General features: G+C 35.6%; 1 protein-coding gene across 1 annotated transcript in view; it reads right to left on the bottom strand.

The window, feature by feature from the left end:
- Positions 1-27,476, bottom strand: part of LRPPRC (leucine rich pentatricopeptide repeat containing) — an 83,598-nt gene that overhangs the window by 9,467 nt on the left and 46,655 nt on the right. Inside the window, exons 25-33 of the mRNA XM_009278402.2 lie at positions 19,319-19,387; positions 18,961-19,051; positions 15,434-15,576; positions 15,237-15,324; positions 10,388-10,511; positions 6,553-6,641; positions 2,942-3,146; positions 621-760; positions 343-458 (exon numbers count right to left, since the gene is read on the bottom strand). Coding sequence (XP_009276677.1) covers positions 343-458; positions 621-760; positions 2,942-3,146; positions 6,553-6,641; positions 10,388-10,511; positions 15,237-15,324; positions 15,434-15,576; positions 18,961-19,051; positions 19,319-19,387 — 1,065 coding nt within the window. The remainder of the gene's footprint in view (positions 1-342; positions 459-620; positions 761-2,941; positions 3,147-6,552; positions 6,642-10,387; positions 10,512-15,236; positions 15,325-15,433; positions 15,577-18,960; positions 19,052-19,318; positions 19,388-27,476) is intronic.

The following is a 27,476-nucleotide window of genomic DNA, read 5'->3' as shown; positions in this document are numbered from 1 at the left end:
GAGAAGTTGCAAGGAAATGGTTTGCAGGAAGCAACTGCTGTCTAAGAGACAACTTAAAAAAGAATATTTGCTTTGGATGGAATTTCAAGCAATATACAAGTCTTCCTTTATTTCCTTCAGGTTGTTAGAAGACAAAAAACCTTCCGACTCTGGCACCCACTAGTACTATTCGTACCAGAGTACTAGCTCATAGTTTGGAATAGTCTAAACTGTGCTACTGCTTCTCACGCTGTAATTCAAAAGCATACTAGCCTATGCTATACCACACCTCTTTTTGACAATTTCTCAGTTAACCTTTGAAGAGCTGTAAACATTTCTGTACCTCTCTTGTTATGTCATTACCTGTATCAGCGATCTGGCATCATCCACTCTGTCTGCACTGACATATTGAAGGAAAAGATCTGTGACAGGTCTGTAAATTCCAAACTGACTGGCCAGTCGTTCTGCCATCACACCAACTGCAAAATGACGGGTACATAAGGAAAATCTCTGATTGAAAAGCCACTTTTGTAAACTTCACCGGCACGATTTATGCTGACTGAGCAGGTTTTACAGGTAATAGCTCTTTCATAACACCTCTGTCTAGTCAGAATATTTAAATATCGTTGTAATTAACTTACATTTTTCCAAAGCTGGTTCTAATCCTTCCTCAGACACCTTTCTTAACAAATAGGAAATATTTCTGACAGCTTGATCAGGATTCTGTGCACCGGAGATAAGCAGAGGCTCAAGGTACTCCACGGCAGCATCAAGGTCATTGCTAGGAAAAGAGATTGAACTGGCTTAGTTTCTGAAATCAAGATTTCTAAACCTAAAGAAGCAATTATATTAAAGTTTTTGTTTTCTACATTAAGGTTATATTTCCCAGGAATGGTTGAGTACCTATGACTTCATTCAGATATTGTAAAAGTGAAACCATTTATGACTGAATGAATAAATTGACCCGTAAGTAAAATTTTTTTAATGACCTTTGATCTGTACAAAGCCTAAGTAATTTTGACACACTTGTTTCCTCATTAAGAGTTCAGCTAGCTGCTTTAGGAAAGTGTGTTCTGCAAATCTAGAAGGCAAAATCAAAACATTAACAGAAGGAATCTGAATAATTAATGCACACAACTCAAGTATTTTTTTAATGCTATTCAATTAATTATTTACCCGATTTTTCCCATGCCTGCCTTTTTGGATGCAAAAGACAATAGTAAATGTCGTTTGGTCAGTACCTTGTCTAAACACTTTTAATCTTATGGCCCAAGTATAGCAAATGCTAATAAAATAATGCAGGAAGTATTCACTGAAGTGTAAACTCTACTTCTAGCATTCTAAAAAGTTCAAATGACAACATCTCTTATCAGTCCACTCTAAAAACTAATTTAATTGAAAAAGAAAATCGGAGCACTACGAATGCTTTTAGATGAAGCAGAAAACGCAGCACATCTGAAAGCTATGAAAAATGCTTTGAAAACTGTATCAGAAACATGAATCTACCAATAAAGGAACAGGTATTAAAAATATCTGTAAGAATCTGGTTTTCATAGTTCTCAAGGTACAGCTTGCAAGATATTTAAGAATATATAAGGTGCATTATTATTTATGGTGCTGCTAAGTCTTTTCATACATCCAAGCTAGTTTTGGTATGGGAAATGAAAAGTTGATGCTGCTTAAATAACCTGTGCCTCCATACAGCAATTTATTTATTTATTTATTCTTCTCGCCAATCTACACCTTAAGAACATGGCATGACTTTGCAACACTTACAACGTGGAAATACAGGAAAATATGCAGCTTATGAGACAAATCCTGAAGTATGTCACCTATTTGGAGTGTTTAATTTAGGCAAAAGTCAATGCACTAGAACTGTGTGCCAAGGACCACTCAGATCTAAATATTTACAGGATCAGTCCTTTACAGACAGATTGGTTTTCAGTGGCTGAAAATATAGTGAGCTCACTGCTGGAACTGGCCTGCATGGTTCTCCTTCAATTCAACTCTTCTTGCTGTTCCAAACACTTCAGAGGCTATTCTCTCTGGTCTGGCATGCCTGAGGCGATCAGGTATCTGTCATGTACTACACAGTTGTACAGCTTTCCTGCCAAGTTAGACACAGGAGCTCTTCCTGATGAAACTGGTTTGAGCTAAACTAACAGAATATGTAGGATTCCTGAAGACTGGTTCTGGCAAAGCATATTTGAGAAGTTCACAGTATGCCCTTTCTCCCAGAAGTGCAGTTTTATACAAAGGATAAACTAGCACAGTACCAATGTATCAACTAAAACAAAAATGCTAGGCAGAACACGATACTGAATTAAACAGTTGAATCAAAAGATACTCAAAGTGTGGGGATAATTATCATGATCGAAACCGTGGCCTAAAACAGCACAGCAGCCAGTTTTTTTTATAATTCTGACAAAAAAAGCCCACCACTCCACACATATGTCTGGCTTTCACATTTTGAGGGTAAACACAATAATATTTTGTCATTTCAACTACTGGAACAGGTAGCAGATTTTTGTCTCCAAACAAGTATTATATGCATAATCTGGGGGTGCTAAGTTCCAAGATTTTTTTACCTTTATACTGATGAAGTAATTCAATTTTACATTCAGATTTCATAGGGCTTTTGATCTAAGACCAAGGAGAACACTTCACATGAGGTGTAACATGTTAGAACAAAGGTGTCAAAGCTAAATTACACCACCAGAGAAGACCTTATGCTCTCCCAAATGCTTCATAGCTATCTCTGTATTTCATTAAATGATTTTCAACTCCAAATGTGTTTGGGAAACGATACCAGAACAGAACTGAACAGCACACTGTGCAACTTGACCAGAATTATAACATGTAGGACACTGTAAGAATAGAAACAGAATGAAATGGATAATACAAGTCATTTCCCACTACTCTGCTTAAAAGAATTACATGTACCAGTCCTAGAAATACTTACTTCTTAGTATGAGCCAATGCAATAGCATTAGCGATTAGCGAGGCAGATACACCGATTGATTTTGTGATGTCTTCCAGCATGTTTTTAAGTGCTTGCAGGTTCTTTAGATCTCCTTTTTCTGCCAGAGTCTGAGTGAGCGCAATAACTGCTGGTCTAGTAGGCAACAAGCCGCTGTCAAGCATTCCTTTTAAAACAGCCATGGCATCTAACGATGGTAAAGAAATAAGTGAAAAGGAAATCAGATTTTAGTTCAGAAGGCAACCCTGCTGTTGGTATCATTAACCCTACCCCTTTAAAAACATGTACAGAAAATAATTATCTTGCTGAACCTAAGCCCCAAAATTGCATAGTGAATTATAACTTGAATATATACACACACAAATAAAAACTTTCAAGAGTAATTCAGGTTAAAATACTTTAATATTTGCTGAATAAAAAGTATTAAGATACTTTTAACATTTATTTAATTTATTTTAGTATCCAGCTCAAGGAAAGCAGCTGTGTCATAAATGTCCTTCATTATGACCTTAAAGTCATGACCTTTTCAGCTTGTTTTTTCTCCAAACTATAATCAATTTTCATTACTAAAAACCAAAAATGTTGCATACTTAATAGTTTAAAAATGGAATTCATTACTGAAACTGCTAAAGTCTAGTATTCAGATTTGTCTTTTTAAGTGTGCACCAAAACTTTGTTTACCAACATTTAATTTTTAAATAAAAGCACGGGACACAAGTCTCCATATGACAACCAACATAAACTCAAAACTGGACAGTTACCTCAAGAACTCCTAAAATTATAGCAATTACCTGTGTTAAAAACACACAAAATCAAACCCCTGTCCATCTGCCACAAATTTCCCAAACCCACCGCAGATACAGTCACCCTCATTTCTCTAACCAGAATTCTTGTCAATTTACATTATACATGAGCAAACACACACAGAAAGACATGCCCCTCTGGTAAAAATCTCTTACTCCTTACCAGCACAGGCAGGATTAATCACAGATAATAATTATAATACCAAGGGATAACACTTCTAACATAATATACACCCACTTGAACTCCACAGCATTAACATTCCAATTCAATATGCAGCTACTGCAGAAACCAAATATTACCTTTAACATGAGAGGAAGAAAAAACATCCTGTATGCCTAACCTTCCTTAGCAGCAAAGTTTCTTTCTACGTGCCCTCCCTTCCTCCCCCCCCTTTCTTTTTAGGGGGAAAAAAAGGAGCAATACATCAGGGGCAAGGTTCCTGAAATTTAAAAAGTAAACTTAAAACACATGCTAAGTTCAAATTCTCTCCTGACTATAAGGGTGAACCTCCCTTTAGCATGGAGCATGACCAGCCTTCTCAAGAACAAGGACAGAGGAAGATTTGAAAGTTGCATGTGTGCAGCACTACTGCAAGAAATTATGTACTAGTAGTATACTAGGTAATTCTGCTGGTATCTTTTTTTTCCTTATGCAAAAGCACTCATTACTATTAATCTGAATTCATAAGTCAATCCCTTGATCTTTCAGTACTTAAAAGCAGATAACTACGTGCTCGTGAAAACCGACCATTTACCTTTTAAAAGGCTTTCCTATAAACTCTGCAAATTCCATACCGTGAAACTCAAGTTCTGACTCTTAAAATAACCTGGGTTTTACCAAGTTCTTGCTAGAAGATATTAGAGCTCTTACGAGTATACTTAGGAACCTACATAAAGACTTTTAACTATACCACATTACGTGGCAAAGAATGATGGTGAACTATATGAGGAAGCGATAAAGCAAGCAAGTTTTACACAAGTGAAAGCCTTCACAGGATGTAGGTCAAATGGAGCTCACCACCAAAAGATTACAAAAAGACTGTGCCCAAAAATTTTTTAGGTAATCTATGAGCCTCAGAAAACGACCACTATGGTTATAATACTTAGTAGCTTGCATTTTCAAGGCTTCACTTACAAAAAGAGCAGTATCTTTCAAATCAAAATAGAAACAAGGATCAAGTCTGACTATTGAATTAAATTACCAAAGTAAAGCTTGTTCAATGCACAAGATAAAGGAAAATGTAATTTTGCAAAACAATGTAATTCCACAGACTTCTTGAGCAACTTTGTATTGTGCAAAACGAAACACTTTTAGAGTACAGCAAGGGAGAGGGTTGACATGGCAGAGAATTTAGTATGCTAGCTAAAAAGAAATCATGTAGTTAGCAGAAGAGATTGGCAGAAACGTCAGTGACATTCTGAAGAAGTGAAGATTTTTGGTGTGCAATATTTAGGAAGAACTGGCAAAACTTTGTGGCACATCGGACAAGAAAAAGCAGAAAATTTGTTAGAATAAAATCAGACAGGAAAGTCAGGTGAAGGACTTGAAAGCTGCAAAAACTTAAGACTTGCAAAGAGGAAGAGAAGCAATTGCATTCACCACAACTACTTCAGTCGATGACACCTGGCAATGATGTCAGACTGGAGACTGAATGGGGAAGGAATTTGAAAGAAGTGAAGTTTATCAGCTGCAGGAAAGAGTACAAGTGATGTACTCTTGTACAGGTCTAGATGCATCTAAATGCTCATCTTGGAGTATTTTAATGTAGCTGATGTTACATGGGTATGGGCTACTACAGCTACGAATAATGGAATAAAATAAAATTAGCTGATGGCAGAATGGATCAAAAATATTTTCTGGTATGCCTTCTAGTATGAAAGTAAAACCCAATTCAGTGTAATACATCCTCTTCGTACATAGCTGTTTTAACGCTTAAAGGTACTGATGAAAATACGTATCAACACTGTACTTACCCTTGCACAGGGATAAAAGACACAGCACTGCATGTAAAACTATGTGCTTGCAGAGTTTTCCTCTCTCACAAGAGTTCTACAGAACAACTAAATAAGTAAAATGTAACGCTGTGGAGCTGAACTCCAGGCTGCAAAACAACCAATGCTTAGAACTAAAATAAGACAACTATAAACTTTATCCACCATCTTGTTGGGTACCCTTACATACTCTTCAGCCACCATTTTCTTTTCTTTTTAATGTAACAATGATGAAAGAAAACGAAACTGAATATTTTGTTACTGTTGGTATTGAGAACTATTAAAAAGTATTTGATTAAGTTTTTAAATCAATATTATAATCATTTTGTGCACAATCATGCACATTTAACAGTCAATTTAACTCATCTGGTATCTCACACAACCAACACAATATGCAAGAAACAACTGCTGGGAATTGTTTCAGATGCTCTAAAGTATGTTAATTTCCAAAGCAAAATGACTTGTGCTGTGAATTTTAACGCACTTGAAAGCCTGTACTTTCTCTCGTTCTGGAGCACAAATTTTGCATGTCTGAAGAGCTGTGATTCATCTTAAGAAAACCCATCTTGTGTTAAATGGAATGGAAACTGGACTAAGTGGTCAAATGACAAGTACATTCATATTCAAGCTGTATTATAAATGCATGTACAGTAATTTACGTCTCTCAGCTACCACAAAAGGCTCTTGATAAGCAGGTAATTTGCTAAATGGACTCCTTTATCCAAGTATTCGAAGGGCGTTACAAGAAAAATCTGCAGAGGCATTAATGTGACGTAAAGGTCAAGCATTGTGACATACCTTTCAAATAATCCCGCCTAACTTGCGATATGATGAGGAGGCTGCTGGCAGCACTGTTCAGTGTGAAGCCCTTGATGTGGGTCTCAGCACTAAAAGAAGCAGACATTTAGAAAGGAATTACTGACATGCTTCTGATACGATAATAAATGGTTGAGCACCAAGGTGAAATTATAAAAACTACTGTTCGTATGTTAAAAATATTGCTGCAAAATATCGACCTGGAGACAGCTTTTGTGTTATCCTGTCAATGGTTATAGAAGGATAATTTTTTTTTGCATTCTGACAGATGACAAAGTTGGAAGTGAGCAACAAAAGAAACAAAGTACAAGATTTTTTTTAAACAATCGGTTCAGATTCTTGAATGCTGACATATTAGATGACTAAAATAACTGCATGCCCTGCATTGTTCTGTTGTATCCTAAGCTGGATACTTTTTCTTCTTTTTTCAATAGTCACCATAATTATAAAATGTAAAACTATTCTTTCAGCAATAAAAATGAAACATTTATTTTCAGCACTGTATATTTTAAACATAAACTAAAGCATATTATGAACTAACACCATATCATTTGGTTGATTAATTTTCAAATTTCTGTCATCTAGATGTATACAGGTTTTAAAGTGAACATACGACATTTGCTGCCTTAGCCACGTTAAAATTGTATTTCGCTTAACAATTCTTTATCTCCTATAATACAAAACTTCACGTATCTATAGCAAAGAGAATCTTTAACAACACTGCTAAAGCTTTTCTAACACTCTGGAAATTAGTCAAGAGAGACTAACCAGCGATCACGTTGATCTTATACTACAAAATGCTCCCGTTCCTAAATGGCATATAGCCACATTTTTAATATATCAGGATAACTTTACAAACGTTCATTTCTAGATTACAAAATCTCTACACAGAAAAGGGGGGCATTGCCATTTACCATATCAGCAATCAAGATAAACCTCACTGATCATCTTGTGGCAAACAACTGAGCAGCCTACCTACTTGAACTTAGAGGCTGAGCGGATTGGGAGGTAAGCAGGGTCATTGCTAAATTATTCTCCTCAATCCCAAGAAAATCCTTCACATCACACACAATATGACTATCCTCTCAGTCACTTTCAGCCTCCCAGGCTCACAAATGCAGTCACTGGACTCGGGATTTTCTTACTCTCCCAACCAATCCTCTTAATCCCTGCCTAAGCACCCACTGCTCAGTTCCGCCTTTTTTTTTTCCCCTTTGTCCCATCTGTCAAAGCCCCTAAGTCAACAATTCATGCATGAGACTGTAAATTACATATAACAAAGGATTTACTTTCTCCAATCTTCCAATCTTTAGTGTGATTAAATAGATGTTAGCTACTATTACAGAACTAATCCATCATTCTAATACTCCTAAATTTCTATTTAAAACTTCTTGGACTAAATGCAGTAAATATTCCTCAGAACAGTGCTAGAATGCCAAAGCAACTAGACTTGGGTTGACCAACAGATCAGTAACCTTCTGGGTTGGTTGATTGGTTTGATTCCTACCCCACCCGCCAAATGCAGAGTAGGAGTGCAGTTTGCTTCTACCACACCACTTTCTCATGGAAGTTTCTCAGTTCTGATAACAGGAGGGTAGTTTTAAAATTATCTGGCCTTTTTAAATTAAAAAAAATACTTATTTTGTTGCCTATGCTAGTACTCATACTAAGGCTCTCTAAATAGTATTTAAATTTCAAATTTGGCTTCAAGCAGAGTAAAAAGAAAAAGATGTTAGCTTATATAAATGAAGGTAGCTTTCCTGTATTTTATGGAAATATTAGGAGTTGCACAAGTTTCAGGCCACTGCACACATGTAGGCTTTGTAGGAGTAATCTCTTTGTAATATGAGGTTGGAAAAATTGTCAAGCATGCAGAAATGTGTGCGAAACACACAGATTTGCTATTCCTCAACCATGTATACACACACAATCACTTTCTCTATTTCAGTGAATAATTTAAAACTTAGACTTTTGAAAATGCTTAATGTAAGCATGATTTTGTTACTAGAAAAAAAGATACACAGATAAACACCATGAACACTGCCAATATGAAGCATTTTCTGTCTTGATGCAACAGTGAGCTGTTACAGGCTTCTTAGAATGTCATTATTTGGCATTTCCATGCTACAAGATGGAGTATGAGAGTTCTGAAAAGCACAGGGTTTATTATGATGGTTAGCTTTGACCAGTGACCAAGAATAGAACCTCTTATTAAATCCTATTTTCTTTTTTCCTAAATATCTCAAGGTTCAGAGGCTTAGTCCTTTAAAACACATCTCCAACTCTTTTAGTCTTTAAATTTTTTTTTGTTCATTTTTTTCCTGCGTTTTGAATTTACACACTAAAACACTTGGCTAAAGCGGGGATTCTGAATCATCAAAATACTAGGAACAAGCCACCACCTTCTTTCTGCTCTTCCAATCTGCAAACTACTGATAACATGCAATACTTTGTGCATCTTCCTCACAAGTGTGTTTGAGCCATGGAGCAGGGAAACAGTCAATGCATGTACAAATCTTCAGTAGCAAGTTTCAAACTTCTTCCCCGAAGAATCTTTTGATACATCTTTTGATACATGAATATTTTCTGCATATGTTTAACAAACTACCTAAATTTTATCAATATTCTTTGTACTTCTAAAACATGTCCTTTCCATCTTCTGTTTACAAAGATGTATATCAGTTACTTCAATTTCAGGGAGCTTAATTTGATAAACTGTTTTAGTTCTTCCTTGATATAAGCCATATATCCATCAAGCACAAACATTCCTTATCATGAAGTCCAGTTACTGAGACCTATTTGAAAAAACATTATTTGCTCTGCTGAATGCAGAACTCAAATACTTTTTCAATGAAAGACATTTCTTCAGTCTAAACACTTTTAAAGAAAACATGAAAATAATAAACATCATCTTACACTATACTGTTCCCGGACATCAAAACCTAAGTTGACTCTAAAAATTATCAGATTTTTATAGTGCCCTATGCATCCCGTAAGTTACCTACAGGCACTTTCAAATTCACTGTATTCAGTCACACACACTTGATGACAACCACTATTCTTGTTTTAGCTGAAGAAACTGAATGACTTAAATTACTTAAACTTAAATTTTTGTTGTTCTTACCTCTACATTGATGAGTAGTTAACACTTCTACTTTGAAGCCTATAATCTGACCAGAGTACACATTACAGGCAATAATTAAAGCAAATGGTGTACCATTTAAACTAAAGGTGTACCAATTAAACTAAAGGTTTAATTAACTAAAGGTTAATTAAATTCTGGTGATTCTAATAATATGTGACAGCAGGTTGGATTTATTTCAGAAGTAAGAGCTGGATCTAAGGTTTACGGTCATCTCTTAGCCACTGGCATCACATTCAAATGTACCATTTTGCATTTGGCAGGCAGCCAGCTGTGAAGGAGCGTGGGTAGAGTAGGACAGCAGCAGGGACAGGCGTTGAGGGGAAGGCTCACGGGCAGTTAAGTGAAGGAATCTTGTCTGTTTGGATATTGCTCTAAAGAGAAAACGGCAGACTGCCAGAAGGGTAGACTTCCAGTTCTGATGCCAAGCACATCTGTTGATACTGTTAGTTGAAATGAGTTATTAGCAATCCATACTGTCACTCTAGTACCTTTTTAATATATGGCATATCGCCCTATGAAACACTGGTGTATTTCTTACCATAACTCCTAATTACCAGTCATGACCTGTTTTCCCATTGAAAGATAAGGACTTACCTGAAAATGATCCAGAAGTTACTTAAAAACATCCCCCCCAAACCATTAAAATCCCCCCCAAACACAGAAAAGCCTTACGCATGTTTCACTTCCATGGCTTCTTCAAGACAATTCTGTGTTAACAATGCTTTTATAAGGGTGCCATAAGAACGATAGTGAAACTCATTCTTCCCTTGCATTTTCAGGAAAATGTTGTAGGCCTCTAAAAAAGAAAAAAAAGCGAAAATGAAATGTCGTATCGCAATGATGTTGATCATAGAAAAAAATCAGCTATTCATTGAAAAGGTCCATCTTAAATCTGTTTATCCTCTGCTTACATCTTTGAGCCCAAAGTTGTTGGTCACAGCTTGTTCAAAACTGCTTGCATACAACAAGCAACTGACACATACCTCCACAGAACAAAAAGTTCTACAGCTACTGCTGTTTTTTCTACATGTGGCTGCTGCTTAAATACCAACACAGCTGGTTAGAAGGGGAAGACTCAGGATTTTTAAAGCAACACCTAATTCTGGGGTATATAGCTACACTGTCTAGTGCATGATCACAACAGTGTTTAACAAATAATATAGGAGGTGATTCCAATATGGGGAGATCAAATTATTTGGCTACGACAAGATTTATACAAAACATAAAATTTACAAATATACAGATATTTAACAAGTAAACTACACTGCATTTGTTTGACTGATTAACAGTTTTATTTCATGCATTCACAATAACTGTCAGTGTATGAAAAGATGTTACCAAAACGGGGGAAAAAAATGATAAGCACACTTTTCAGTCATTTATTTTTCTGAAACAAGATTATGCAGCTATAAACATGCAGCTAGAACTGCTATCCAGGCTGTAACATATGCTAGAAAGCTGTGTTAAAGAACCACAAATGATCTTTTATATCTAAACTGTGATTGCATGTTCCATTTAATGAAATTCAAAAGTTAATCCCTTTGCTAATTCAAATCATAGCCACAATAACCTTTAAAACTTTTCAGAAATACGTGGACTATCGCTACAAATTTCACAGCTAAGAGTTAATGTTTTTTTCCTATACTTTGAAAGTAAAGATGAAGACAAAACTCATTTGAATCTTACTGTCACAAAGAAGTGTCGCACTAATAGCACTTACTACAGTGTGCTGCGGAATTTTAAGCTGGCATTCCCCAAACCAAAACTGTTGGTGTGCCTTTTGGTTTGAATCTTAAATCTTCAAAGAAAGAGTATACATCAAAACCTCTTGAGATGTAGGCACAGCAATGACTATGCATAAAATTTATTATTTACAACACACAAACTCTTACACCGAGTTAATAATTAGAATTAACATTGCCATCCATAATCTACTTTGGACGCTTGGAGCTACATTAAATATATCTATGAACAGAGATAAAGGATAAGAATATCAGAGTAAAAATTAAATCCACTTCTGTGTACGTGAGTTTCATGTATACGGGAGAGACAGAGACACACGAGAGAGATGGGGAGAGAATATGACTGATGTCTGACATTACAATTGTGATGGCATTGTCAACCAAAAGACTGATAAAACAACAACAGAACAACACAGGAAAGGTCTTGAAATCCTCTACTGTGTTTACTTATAGGTCTGAGGTTAAAGCTTGGCCTATTGCAATGTGCTGAACTCTTGCCTGCTCAAACGCTGAACACCAGCATTCATACTGCTCACGCTTAAATTCAGTGGGAAAGACATTTTTCCTTCCCCTTTTCTGAAACCTGAGGTACCAGTAGACTAGCAATCACATTTAACAATAACTAAACCCTTTCACTGGTAAAATCTATTACAAGCGTAACTAATTATTTCATTAACAAAAACGTAGCTGACTGGTGATAGGTTTGTTCTTTCTGCTCATGAAAGCCTGTTCAATTTCTGTTTTTTAAAGCCAAAACCTCCTTATGATTGGAGACTCCTACAAAAGCTCTGCTGTATTCAGACTGAACTAGGATTTCACCCTGTGTTTGAATATTGCTTTCCATTAGTTGGGTACAGAAATGGGCCTTGCCACCAGTGGACACGATGTCAAGCATATGTTACCATCAATTATCAGAGTCCACAAAATGTAAGATCTATTTCTACAAGGAAATATATTTAAAACTTTTTTGTAACGACTAGTTCAATGAAGAACTAAAAATCTTTGTATCAGTTTTGTTCTCCTATTCTAGAATGTTTTGTTGTGTACGTCAGTGCCAACCTCACAATGATTATCCTATTCAGATTATTTTCTTAACTTTATTTTGCATCAGTGCAAGTAGCATGTTTGAAGTATACCTAGATGAGTCTCAAATTGAGACATATGCCTGATCAGGTATTATCAGCTTCTTACTTCTTCAGATGGCATCTAAAATTACTAAAATATATTAGTATTCAAAAGAGGAAGTTCTCAGTTTCAAAATCATATTGTATTATAGTAGCTATTTCAAATAGCAAGATTTGTTAGAAAAGTGACAACTTGCCGAGAAAGTCTCGGTTCTCAAGACAGTCAAATTTGTTTCAGCAATTGCAACTGTTTGGGCTATGTGTAACATGATCCCCTAGAGTCAAGTTCTCACACTGAGGAATCAAGATAAAAATGAGAATATGACTTTGCATAAATCAAGCACTTCAGAGAACAGATTTTCAAAACACCTCCATGTCAGAGCTGATAAGTTCATGAAATTAGTTACATAACTAGATTACGTTAATCTTTTTCCTATCAAAAAGCTGATGTTGATAAAAAGTTATATCCTGCCCTATTACATTCATATCAAAATTACATTATACTGTTATATAAGAGTGACAACTTTGTCTTAAGAAAACTATAAAAGCTAAGAGAACTGTTTCCCAACATTTGTCTTTTTTCACTTAATTCCCAATAGCTCTAGACCTCCTTGTCTCGAATACTGCACCTTTAAATAAAAGAATATGCAGGAATAATTTACTGATAAACTCGGTATCAAACATCATCATAGACTGTTAGCAGTTACATTTTATATTTTTGTTTTACACTAGTCTCCCTGCAAGGTCCAAGGCATATTTAGTTTCTTCCTGCTCTCCACTTGATCATTTATGATATCAAAGGCACAGGACACTTTTCTAGGAATAATGTATTCCTAGATAATAAATACACGCATTCCATTGATTTTGTGTGGTTTTCAGTGAAAATATTTCTGTTTCTCATTTTCTTTTGATTACCAAAATGTACCAGCATGAATAATTTCCTGAAAACATTAACTTCATGTCTGCCATAATACACAATTCTTAAATTCATATACGTTACACGAGATTGCACTCCCTACATACAGAATATCCAGATTCCACTTTAGACTTCTAATCAGTGCTCCTGTAACTGAATAACTCTGTAGGGTCATTTCACTAACAACAGAAGTTAACTGTGTGAATGACTGAAAGATTCTTCTTTTAAAAACTCAAAGCTTAAAAATCTGTGTGTTCAACTTGTAAAATACACTGATAACACTCAGAGAAGAAAATAACTAGGTATCTTGTATTTATAAATCTTCCTCATTCAGCAAAATTATTTTTTTTCAAACATATTTAATTCTATTTTCTAATCTGCTTTCAAGTGAGATACCTAGTTATTTGTCATAGTATAGGCGACAAAAATAAGGATTTCCAGAATATTCAAGTGCTCTGCACCTTGGCAAATGCTAGAAATGGACTGATTTCCGACCCCCCTTGAAAGGTCCAGTAATGCTAGTTCTGACTCTGTGACCCTGCTTTAGGATGAGATGGCTAGGAATGGATTTCCAATGATTTACACACAGACTGAGCCACAGGAACCGCACTGAAGTACACTCCTCCTTTCTATATACAAAGGCAAATACCCATGCGTAAGTTAATTCTGTTTTTATCTGAGGCAGGGAAGTTTGCACAGAAGAGCTATTACTTTTTCGTAGCAGAATTGATCTGAAGTGGTCTCTCAATAAGGCCATTTTATTTGTGGGGTGGCACCCACAGGCACAGGGGTTTGGAAACAGTGAACTGTGGGGACACAGATTTTGATCTTTTGTTTATTGTCTGTGTATTTCTTTGGGGGAGGAACAACAGGAGGAAAAGTCTGCAAATTCTACAGCAAGACATAGACAACTTTAATCTTAGTTGTAAAGAAACTGAAGACACTACGCAACACATTGAATCCTCCCTTCAAATAGAAATAAATAGCCTTGCAACATCAACAAATACAAAATAGACTAACAGATAAAAGCCAGATAGGAAGAGAGCAATGATTATCTCCATAACACAGTTCCATCTCATTTAATCTCATCTATTTAATTTCTTTGCCAAATCTATAGCTTAAATAAGATACCTAAAGTATACCTTGGAACCACATCTGATCTTATTATTATAACTTCAACAGCAGGGGCAAGTACAAAACAACTTCTTTTAATAGGTAATTACCTTCCCATAAACACATCCCAGCTACTTCACTTGATATTAATCTTTCTTCTCACCACACTTCTCGTGTCTCACACCATAAAACTTGTGACCAAACAGCTAGATTTTCTGGGAACCATAAAAATGGTATTTTTAGCATCAATCCTGTACGTAAGTTTAGTTTATGGTGTTTAATGGACACATTTGGAAGTCTAGAAAATGGTGTTAACCCAATAGTATGAAGTGAACTACAGAGCAGTAATACTTCGGTAATTTTAAAATTGGCAGCTTCACCGCAGACTGGCTTTCAAACATGCATTTAAAAGTCAGCATTTCCAATGACATTTTAAATATTTTAGCATATCCTTTTCATATCAGCTTCTGAAGCAGAATATTGGCAGGTAACATTATCATGTACCTTTCCTAACATACTAGAAAACCAGCAAAAAGCAGCAGCAAGCATCTGTTGCTCAGTAGTTAATCGAAATCTTAAAATTAATGCTGAAGGGGGAGAAAAAAACCCAGTGGTTTTCAGTTTACCTTTTGCATTGTTTTTCTTGCAAAGCAACCTTATTTTTCTTTCTTCCACATTAGAAGCACTTAAACTTCTGGTATCTTCATATCTAACCTTTAAAACAAACAAACTTAAGTTACTGTAATGCTATCTGTTAATATTTTTCAATGGAAAGAAATATATTCAAAAGTATTGTTAGCTAGGAAAGTTAAACTCCATTTACCTTAGGTACCTCAAATGGAACAACCTGACCGTTTTTCTCAAGTATATCAGCCAGCAAGGTCAGTGTTTTCTCACGAGGAACAACATTTTCTTCTTGAATTTTAGTCCAAACAGCCTCAGCCTTTCCCCAGTCACCGTTTTTCTCTGAAACAAGATTCAAATCTTCAGATAAAAGCACATTCAGAGTATACGAACATATCTAAAATGATTCAAAAAAAGGTATCTTTGGAAAATAATTCATCAATTAATCATGTACTTCTGCTTCATATGATCATGACCTTGAAAAGTTCTAAACTGCTTTTAATACACAGAGGACACCAGAAGATGCAAACAGAAAAAAAACCCAAAAGGATTGTATGAATTTTCAAACGAATGAATGAGAAATCAACTCAAAAATATTGCAGAAGTGTTCCTCCTAGCTCATCAGTTCTAATATTCTTGATTGTTAATATTAAAAACAATTACAAAAATTTCTAAATTATTACAAAACATTAACACTCTAAGGTACCACTTTTAAGTTCTATTCTGAAATTCTTGAAATGAAATCCTCTGGTTATGTTGCTACTGAGTTAGAGCATCTACATCCCAGAAGTTTACCACTTTCAAGTCAAAGAGCCTTCAGGCTCTCATTTTACTACGAAAAAAATGTGTATCTGAAGACTGTAAAAGGTTAAGTTTTCTGAAAGAGAAAAACTTAATAAATTGATACCAAATTCACATAATATTTCAACTGTTTTCAACAAGAATAGCAATTTATATATGCACAACTGTACAAAACCACAAACAAACAGAAAGCTGAACTTTGTGAAAGAAAACAGTTAATTACTATTTAACTACATAGAGCAGGTGGTTTCCTGTGTCTCCTATCGTAAGTCACCAGAAGAGCATTGACTTCTGGTTGTAGGTCCTATTCACAGCTACCTAGCCCCAACATCTGCAAGCTGTAATCTGTCCATTCCATGGTTTAATTCAGAATCCCAGAAACGAAGAGATGCAAGGCAAGAAGGCAGAGTCAAAAGGCGGATGATGGAAAGAATCGTTCCCACAGCAATCTCGGCCTGTAACAGCAGCTCTTCAACTATTCTTCCACTGTTCAGTTAAGGAACTTCAGCTGTTCCGTAGCTCAGGCTCCACTGACTAGGTCATAACACAAGGAAAAACTGGAGCAGCCACCTGGAAGCAGCATGACACACTTGGATATTCTCTAGAATTGCTATAAAGTTGGTGTTTCAAAGCAGCATGTGCTGCTTTGCAAACAATATTGCAACGCAATACCGAAACGTTACAGTGCAATGTTCTCTTCTTTCCAGGAGCAGCATGGGTTTAGGAAAATACATGGATATGTAACTAGGCTGGTTCAAGGTCCGAGCCCACTTTCAACAAGGTTCTGGCATCACTTCAGCTTTTTAGAAGAGGCAGCAAACTTGGCGACTACCCTAAGTCAGATAAAATGATTGGTTTTAAGGACTAAATACTACAGATAACATTTTAAAGCAGATTGTTGTAGCAGTTTAACAAAGTAGGACAGAGAATGTCTTAATTTTTCATGTGTTTGTCCCTATGCTTGACATTTGTGAGGCCACATCTAGAGGACCGTGTCCGGTTTTGGGCTCCACAACTATAAAAGAGATGCTAGCAAGTGGAGCAAATTCAGCCATCAAGACAGACACGGTGCTGGAGCAGATGAAGTAAAAGAGGAAGTTGAGGAAGATGAGTTTTGGACAGCCTGGAGAAAAGCAGGCTAACAGGGGATCTCATTGCTTTCTTCAACTACCTAATTGACAGAGCGAGCCAGTCTCTCCTTGGAAATGCACAGCAAAGGATGAAGGGTGATGGTTAAAAGTTGGAGCAATGCAGTATCTGAGGATGATCAAACCCTGGAACAGGTTGCCCAGGGAGGCTGTTTGATTTGCACCCTTGGAGGCACTCAAAACTTTACTAGACAAGGCCATGATCTGATCTAACTTTGAAATTAAAACTCCCAAGGCTCTCTCCAGCATAAATTATTCTCAGATTCTACAAAACCAAATGCATTGTTTTCAACATTTTTGATCACAGCTTGGACTAGATGGTAGATTCTTTTTTTATATGCTTAAAATAGATCTGAAGTTATAGCTTAGGTGCACAGTGACAACCTTCTACTGTACTTGTGCATGGGGCAGCTTTGATAGATAATCTAAAATGGTTGAAAGCAGGAATGTGCACGGTTTTTGTCTTTTAAGATGACAGAAACCCACAAACATTTTCCACTTCTTTGAATAGATGGAATTGGTTTTGTCTTTTGAAAGAAGACTGAAGATTTTGCATGACAGAATTTGATAAGTTGTATCTTCTTAGATTCTCTTCCTAGCAGGCACACTGTCAGACTTAGTCACTGCCAGAGGTGAACAGGATTAGCGGAGAAATAGGAAGGCTCACTCCCTGTTGAGACAAGATTGCTTTTCAGGCCTACTTGATTTTTGATAGTGAACCAGTATATGCAAAGCCAGAACTGGGTAACGCTACAGTTTGGTTTTGAAGCTTTCTGAGGCTGTACAGGAAATGAAAAGGAAAAAAGTTCTCAAGGGGTCTCTGGTCATTTTTTTTGTAGAAGTACTAATCTCTTCTGCTTGTGGTAAGTGCAATGGGGAAGAAGCCTCCTTCATTACTATATGAAAAGAAAAAGAGGGTTCGGATAATATTTTATTTAGCATTAAAACATCATTAGTTCTAGTCAACCAAAAATATACATGGGGAACAGCCTAAAATTACTTCAAACTCAAATGCAAGTTTTCCCATGACCAAACTCATCAAATTGCTGTAATGGTTCATGAATACATATACACATTACTGAAGTATATAGCAATCCCTGTAATGTTTTTTTCAATGTCCCAATTTATTATTTAGTGCTCCATATCCAATCTTAACACAAAATGTTTTTTTTCAAGACTTCAAAATAATTTTAACTAAAGTTTCTGAAATTTTTATTATGTACAATACAGCACGATACACTGAATAACAAAACCAGCACAGACTGAAAAATACAGAAAAGAGGAAATGAAAAACACTACAGATACATCCTACACTAAGTCTGTAGCATAGAAATGAACTTTCAATTTTAGAGACTGTTCCATTCCTATAAATGATGCAAAAGTTAGGTTGTAGCTCGTGAAGAATTGGTATTTTTAAAAAATGCACCTTTCAAAACCAGATCAAATTACAGGATACTTCAGATCTTTATCAGTTATGAAGATATAACAAATGAGCAGTTTTTCTTCTTTAAGCATATTAAAAACCAAAACAGAGTAAACTTTCAAATTAGGACACAAGACAATAGCATGGATTGGAAGACCTGTAAAGTTCTATGTAAGTGTTGAGGTCTGCAGGTAAAAAAACCTGTACTCTCTCCCCCGCAAGATGCCTCAAGAAACGGTATCCAGGCTAATTGCCTATCAGGATAAAACTCCTCTCCAATTCAGGGTTATTTCCTATCTCCAACCACAAAAGAAAAGAGATTACAACATAAAAAAAGATCACAAGCTCACTTACCACACAGTTGAAGTAGGCAGTAGTACATCTCATCTCTATCGCATTCAAACAGATTTTGAGTTAATTCTACCAAGTGTTCCAAAGTCTCCATCTTTTAAAAGAAAGAAGGAAGAACATAGTTATACCCCAGCCAAACAATTATTTTTTTATATACGTGCACTTACATGCTGTGTGCATTCAACTAAAATAATACTTCTGTTTAAGTATACACCAGCATTTACACAGAGCATTAAGTTCACCTCATCAGCCTGTCACACGTCCTTTCACAAACATAAAAATCACGCAATGAAATATTTCAAAACAATTTTTCTTGCAATATAATGACAGTTACATAGAAGACATCATACGAGCCACATACCTGATTACTTGATATACACTTTTTTGCAAACCACTGCAACCTTCCAGAGTGCGCTCTCAAGCCAGGAGTCTGTAAAATATTTCCACAAGAAACACATTACTTCACATAGAACATTCTAAGGAAGAGTAAACATAATGCATGTACTCATAATAAAAGCTCATAGTTTTTGTTTGTTTTTTGAAACCTGAATGAGACTACAAGCTCACAAATAATCAAGTGAGGTTGCATTTATGAGAGACTTAAAAATTGCAGTCATTTTATTCAAGACGTTTTCCTTTTTGGTTGAACACTGCTGAGAGAGTTGAGTTAAAATACACCTTCAGATAAAGTGAAATGTTAAATCGTTTCTATCACCACAGTAATAGAGCATTATTGCTGTTACTCATGGTAATCATTTGTATTACTCATGGTAAAGAATATTACACCAAACGTTTCCAAACTGTCTTCACAATGAAATGTTCATATTCAACACAACTGCAATGTCTTAGCAACTAGAAAACCATGCCTCTCAACTGCAACATCACCATTTGGTACCCTTTCTCTGCTAACATTAGCTATTTTCTTACAGCTATCAATACCTAAGAACAAGTGTTTTTAGATATTGACTTCTCTTGCTCAGTAAGAAAAACAGGAATTTACAGAGCAGGAACTGTTACAACTGTAACGTGCTGCCAATGCAGATGCCAGGTATACTAACTGTAAGGCAATTCCTGTCCCAGAACACAGCAAAGGCTTACTCTTAAGTGTGTGTACACGGAGGAACTGATGCACAATGGTTAATATGCCATAGTTCTTTCCGTTATTAATTTTCCCAGGTTTGATGAGCCTTTGCTTATTCATTCCTTTGTTATTTCGAGCAGACTACAGCTACAGAATACACATCCTCAAAAAGGTTTCAATCCTTGGAAACTCCATCCGGTATAGACTACCACGTTGTGCCTTCTTGGCACCACAGACCATAATCAAAATATCGGTTCCTCCATTTAAATACATTCTTAAATAAACATAGGAAAATTCAAATGTCCTGAAGAAACATGTTACAGGCATGCCAGTACTTATGTCCAACGTATCTAAAAAAAGATACAAAAAACCCTGTGTGCAAAGCATCCATCATTTTCACCTCTTACCCCTCCCTTCCACAGAGTACTTGAATTTCCTTTCTTTATACTCTCTTGTTTCAGCACAAGGATCATTTACAGAGAGGGCTCTGCTTTCATTTCAGGTGTCCAGATTCACATTAATATATCTCAAAGTGATTTTGAGGAAATGTCTGTTCATCCCTACAGAGAAACATGTGTTTTGACTCTTGAAGGCTTTTAGCTGTTAATATTATAAGATGTCTCTACTGTTTAAACGTGAAGTGCAACTTCCAAAATTTGAACACCACTTCACATAAAAGGTAAGAGGCAGTTTGAACAAAAAGCTGTGAGAAATACTGAGTCTCAGTTCCAGAGCAGCAGGAACAATTACCATTGAAAAAGTCAATTTACCTTCTGTCTTTTTAACACAGATAAATTTCCTTTTCCCATATTCTCCAAAAGCAGAATTATTACCATTACATCTTTCTGAAAGAATTCAGCATAATTCTGAATTCGGAAAACCAACATGCAAAACTTCAAACAAAAATGTTAAAATTTGCTAAATCTATAGGAAACAGTGTTCTGCAGAGTAAATGTTAGGCCGTATAATCCTGCCAACCATTTTATGCAATCATTGTAAGATTTTTAAAAAATAGGATGCTAACCCCACAGTTCTTCAACATGGACCATCTTTTCTATGTATTTAACTGTACTATAAAAATAGTCTCAACCCAAGAGGTTACAGAAAAATAGCAGCTTCTCAAGTATTAAAAAATGGTATATATTAAACACAGTTTTGCTTTCCAGGTACTTGCTTTCTTTCTGATTAGCTCTTTTCCCCAGTTATTTATGTTTATAGGTACCTGTTCAGTGCTTTAAGAGCCACCAAGCAGTTTCACATAAAATATGCTGAAAACTGAGTCAAGAATTAACATCTTACACAACAGGCTCTTGAAAATGAAAAAGAAAAAAAATGTTGCCTGCATTTGTAGCTAATCCTCTTTAGGACATGGTAAAATTCAAATGCTGAATTCACTTACAACTTCCAATATCATTGCTGATCCGAATGCCAATGAACTCAACAGCTCCAAAGCTACAAACTTTTTATAGTAAATCCTTTCCTGTTCAGAAATGATTGATGCGTCTGTCACTACAAGGACAGCTGAGTTATACAACAGATATCCTTGTGTTTCATTTTGAAATTGAGAAGTGTTTTCACATACTGCAGGTCTCAATCATCAAAAGAACATCTAGGTCAGATTAACTAAATCTCCAGGGCTTGCCTGATAGTCCATATTTGTAGCTTATCCCTTACCATCTTAGGGAATTTTAAACATTGCATTTAGCAGGAAGCAGACTTTCTACAATACAGCAGACTAAAAAACAGAATTAAAAAATGCAAGGAATAATAATAATAATAAAAAAAAAAAATCAGTAACAAACCATTACTCTCCTCTTCCAAATTCCCATCTTGCTTGTTTCAGTGGACAAAAAGAATTCTATTATTGAGTCATAGTGTTTTGGTTTGGGTTTTTTCCCCCATTTTTAGGGCATTCACTGCTTTAAAGAATGAAACAACTATTAAGAGTTTCAAGCAATTCATACAGCATATAAACTAAACATGGAGGTTTTCTGGCTTTTAAATTCTCTTGGAATATAAAACAGCTGTACTGTACCAGACCAAAGGTTCATCTAGCTTTTTATCCTCCTCCTAACAGTGCCTGTGGGAGAATATAAAATGACTGAAAACCCAGCAATACTTCCCCCTTTAGTGCTCTTTCACTCTCCAACTACTTGAGGTTCAGTGGGTCACACTGTTTCTAGTAAGTGATTTCTCTTCCATGAGCTTTTCTGGTTGCCCTGGGAACCCCATAAGATTTATCATTCACAAGATCTTTTGGCAAAGGGTTGCCTCAATTACCTTCTGCAGAAAACAACCAAAATACTACCGCTTTGTTTGTTTTCAGCCTAGCTTCTACCAGCTTCATTTAAAGCCCCTAGATTTTGTATTGGAAGACAATGCACGATTGATTTCTCTTTATCCTCTCCATTTCATATTAATTCCATGAGTGGTATATATAATAATTCCCTGTTTCACTATTTCTTTTCCAGGCTAAGCAGAACTCGCCTACTTAGTCCTATCTCCTATAGAAACCATTCCATACTTTTGACCACCTTTGTTACTATCTTTCTGAGGCTCAGCATACAACCCTACACTAAATTTACTCATTGATTCTATACCTTCACGCACAGAAAGGAAAACTAACCAGAAGGGGAAAAAACACGCTGCATCTTTAGAAGAACTCTTGCCCAGCAGCACTCAAAAATCACGTGAATGCAACAATCCTAACACACTGAAAGCATCTGACTTGTTCTCCTCCTTCCTAGAACCAGTCACTTCAGAGAGGTGATTGAAAGGGTCCAATCACCAGAAAAATCTTTTCTGTACTAACATTTTTATTTGAGCTAATTTCTACCTATTACAGCTGAAAGAAAACAGATTGTCTGGGAAAATACTGACCTGTCAGAGAGGATTCTGTTTGATGTTTTTCCAGATTTTTAGATAATAGAAATATTCAAGTTTAGTTTACATTAGTGTTCTGTAACTGTTACAGCTAATAGACCAATACTATTTTTTTACTTTTAAAAAGCCTTAAAAAAAAAAGTTAAGTAATTTACAAAAGACATATGGAAAACATTTATTTACTTCTCTCTACTTGCCTAAAGCAGCCTTTTTCTCTTTAAACACAAAACTTAAGGAGAAAAACTACAAAAACCAACATAACAGACCAGAAACCCTGTAGTATTGTTCAAAAGGAGGGACTTTCAGAAAACTAAGAGTTGAGAATGTCCCAAAACAGTACCACTTTTGCTAGAGCTGGCTTAGGATGCATAATTATTTAAAAGCCAGCAAAAGTATTTTTCATTTGGCATATAGATGACACGAGGTGGATTACTTTTGTTTTAACCTTCCAACACTGCACTTCCACAAACTACTGCTGTCCACTGGTTGGCAAAATAATGGTTACATATCCCAGACAACTTGTTCTAGCCTTTCACAGTATAACTTCACTGTGAATAACACATCAATCCTAACCTTTCAAGTTTAACTCTGCCCTCCTTCAGCGTTTTATGTTTTCTCCTAGATCCTTACATTTTCTTCCCAAATTTCAGTCTTTTCTTAGGGAAAACAGTTCTACTATAATCACCAACACAAACATTGGAAAGAAACAGCCAAATTTTATAAACGCTATCCATGCTGCACTTTCTGATGGTATTTTTTGGACAGGTAGATCCAGTCATTCCTCTCTTTGCAGCTAAAAAAGCCAGTAATAATAAAAGACAGCTAATGCTGCTAAGGAAGAAGAACATTTCATGATGAGTTACATCAACAGCCATAACAGACTTATGTTACCAGTACCAGAACCAGTTACTGAGATTTAGATGCCAAAGCAATGTCTTGCAAGAAAATGCATTATTTCTCCAAACAGACAGCCTTAAACAGACAGCTATAAGAACTGATGTATGTCATTTCTAACAGCTCTCTCCAACATAAGCATCGGTGAAAACTGAGCATTTGATGGGAAGTTCTTTATTTAAAGACAGATTTTTCCCTGATTCCACAAAAATGTCTATAAAATCTCAGAAATTCCATGCAGCTTCAATGAAGCCTGAGATATTGTTGCATGGCAGCTTAAAGTTTTTTACAACATAAACGCTGTATGCTATGCTTCAATCTTCCCCTACATTCAAACACTTGGCAGAAGTCCTCACTTCTATTAAGCAGTAGGTGTACTGCTTAATCAGAAAGTTAAAAGAATATGCAGATATAAGTTTTTGTACCTTATGTAGCCATCTGAATCTAGTTGATAGATGAGATGGTTAAAACCATCTTACACTTCTGTTATATCTTTGCCTCTTATTAAATACTCCTTTCACCTTCAAATAGCAATGCATTAGTTTTAAAAAATACTGATTAAAACATTTATATTATTTTTTAAAATAATCTTAAATCTGCGTTCATATGCATGAAACAAGGATACCACTTTGCTGCATTTCTTACATTATAATCTTTATAGCATAATGTAAGTGAAGAACCCTAGTGGGATATACAGAAAATACAGAGGACTGTTTTGATTACTGGCTCTGAACGTACAAATTTTTATGCAATAGTCCAGAAGTTTAGAAAAGAAGCATCTTTAAAGACTGAGGGATCTAAAAATAATCTCTGCATGAAAAAGCATCTTTCCTGTTGCAATCATATCAGCTATCTAATAAAACACATTACCTCTCTCTAGCTCTGCTTTTCTTTAAGTCATTGTACTACCACGATAACACTAGAGCTACATCTGTATATGGCAGCTAAAGGAAGTAATACTTTTCTACAAGTTCATTTTCCACCTTGAAAGAAGTTTAGCCCTCGTGGATTTCAAAAATGCTTTCTTTAGTGATGGCATGGAAAGATGTCCTTGTTCACTTTGTTCTTTCTAAACAAAATAAAACCTTGCAAACTGCTTATAACTAAGATGGGATTTATCTAATAAAGGAGTAATTGCTTTTGGTTTTTTGTAAGCAAGTCTGCCCAGAAATAAATAATATGACTAAACACACCCCAACCCCCAAAATACTGATTTCTTTAGTGAGCAGCTTATCTGAAACATCCGGACACTTGCACAACTTTTTGGGTAAGAGATAATGGTATGAAAGCTTGAATACAATTAAATCTATACCTTCTACTTTTCGAGTTTGGTAACGAGGGCAAGTACTCTAATATAGCATCAGAGTTTTGAAAATTATGAGTTGCTCCACTACAAGTTATGCTTTCAAAAACTACACAATTATAGTGTATTTGGTATTTTATTGGCACTATTTGATATTTAATGAAAGACATAAATGGACGCATGTCTACATATTTATCCTCCCTAAGTCTCCTGTTGGGAGTGATTACAATTCAAGCTCAAGCTCTCCTTTCTGCCTATCCTACAATCACCTGGGGTAGCAACTAGCCTACTTATACTAGGTTAATTTTTACATAAAAAGCAGCAGTAGTTCACAATAAGAAAATGCAAAGCTTACAGTCTCTACTGGGAAAAGTGACAAAACATCAGTTTTTACTGGTGGTTTTTTTTTTTCCTGAAGTATGTAATTGCCTCAAAGCTTCTGTCAGTTACGTAGTTCACAGACTACCAACACAATTAGTATCTGTTGAGTAAATACTCATGATTATTTATTTCTCTTGAAACAGAAATATATGTTGCTTTATGTTAGGCAGACATTGCGAAAAATGTAAGCAAACTATTTTCCAAAAATACCAAAATAAAAATAGGAAATAGCTTTACAACTGTAGCATTACTCATGACAACTGAAACTGATATACGTTTAAGTACTATTGGAACACCCTACATTTCCAAGAGATATTATGCAGTGAAGTATTATTATAAAAAAGATCATTAGACAATAAGAGAACTTGACAACAATAATCACACTGGAAGAAAAGATGACATCAAAAATATGCAAAACCCCTGGCTCAAAACAAAATCCTCAAGGATGTTCTAGACTCAAAACAGAGCAAAAATTTGCTCTTTGCATTGTAATGTGATTTTATGTTGTATGATGAACTCAAAAAGCATTATAAAACTCAGTAGTATCTTCCCTCTAACACAAAGTCCCTGGAGCTAAGAAAGGATGCACAGCTCCTACTGTGATCCCACATTCCAAACACATTACCCTCTCCCTTTCTGGAAGGAATTTGTTCAATAGTCATCTCCTTTACCAAATTTACTTATTTGAAACATATTCATTTGCTTTCTTTTAAGAAAGCAGTACTTAAGAACTTCCAAATAACATGCACTGAACTCGTAAACACCCCTTTTTTTTTTTAATTAACCCACATACACATGCATGGACAAAAAAAATCCAACTTCATTAATAGCTGTATCAGAGTCCAGTTTCATAAGAAGTAGTAATGCTTTTATCAGCCTAATAGGACTCAATCGTAAGAAAAAAAATAATCTTTTCTTGTAATTATAGGGCTTTTGTGCCTAAAAGCTCTTCAGCCTTTCCCCTCCCTCTCAGCTGTATACAGTTACTCTAATAAAAGCTATTACACCCCCTACAAAGTACTCCTCAATCTCAGACCACTGCTATCTGATACAATTTGCATTCAACATTCAAACATTTAAATTTTCTTCTAATCACCTCCACTCTTTTCTTAACTGGACCAAAAATAAGTCTTTGTAGGTAAATTCAGACACTAGATATAACCATCATTAAATTACACATTAAAAAAACCCCTAAATCCCACTGTCACAAATCAAGAAAGCATCTTCTCCTGGTAGTTTGTCTCCAGCATAAAATCAACAAGACTCAATTTTATGATGTAGACTCTTAAAAAAGCAATCTGGATGAAAGAAGGTTGTAATCTCTCAGTATCAAGTAGAAATACTCTCATTGTTTTTATGGTAGATTAAATCCAATGGCACTGGTATCTTGAGGTCTGCTGACAGTGGATGTCACAATTCTTTGCTTAATCTATTTACCTCCTGAATTAATTTGACATCTGTTGATAGATATATTCCTGTACACTAAACTCACCCAAAACAGTTCTTTTGTCAGGTCTTGAATTTCAGCAGCAAATGCCTTCTCTTACATTTATTCACATTGGAACATAGTTCGTTAAAATATTTCACAACCATTCGTCCCTCAATTCTTCACATAAATGTCTTGAGATATGAGAGATATGATACGACATATTTAACTATTAAATATAAATGATATATTTAGTATGAGAGCAGAAGATGAGGAAAGTATCACACTTAAAGTCTGCTTAAAAGAACTCTGAAGCCATGCACTACGCATTGCCATTTTCAAGGGAGGTTCCTCTAGCAGTAAGCAAACTTGTACAGGTTGGTCTTCTACTAAAAAATTTTGCCATACGGTTCTGAGATCTTTCCTTATATCCCTGTCCTGGTTTCAGCTGGGATAGAGTTAATTTTCTTCCTAGTAGCTGGTACAGTGCTGTGGTTTGGATTTAGTAGGAGAATAATGTTGATAACACACCGATGTTTTAGTTGTTGCTA

Source organism: Aptenodytes forsteri, unplaced genomic scaffold (assembly GCF_000699145.1).
Source record: "Aptenodytes forsteri isolate BGI_AS27 unplaced genomic scaffold, ASM69914v1 Scaffold130, whole genome shotgun sequence".
Lineage (NCBI taxonomy): Eukaryota > Metazoa > Chordata > Aves > Sphenisciformes > Spheniscidae > Aptenodytes > Aptenodytes forsteri.
This window is presented reverse-complemented; position numbering and strand designations above follow the sequence as displayed.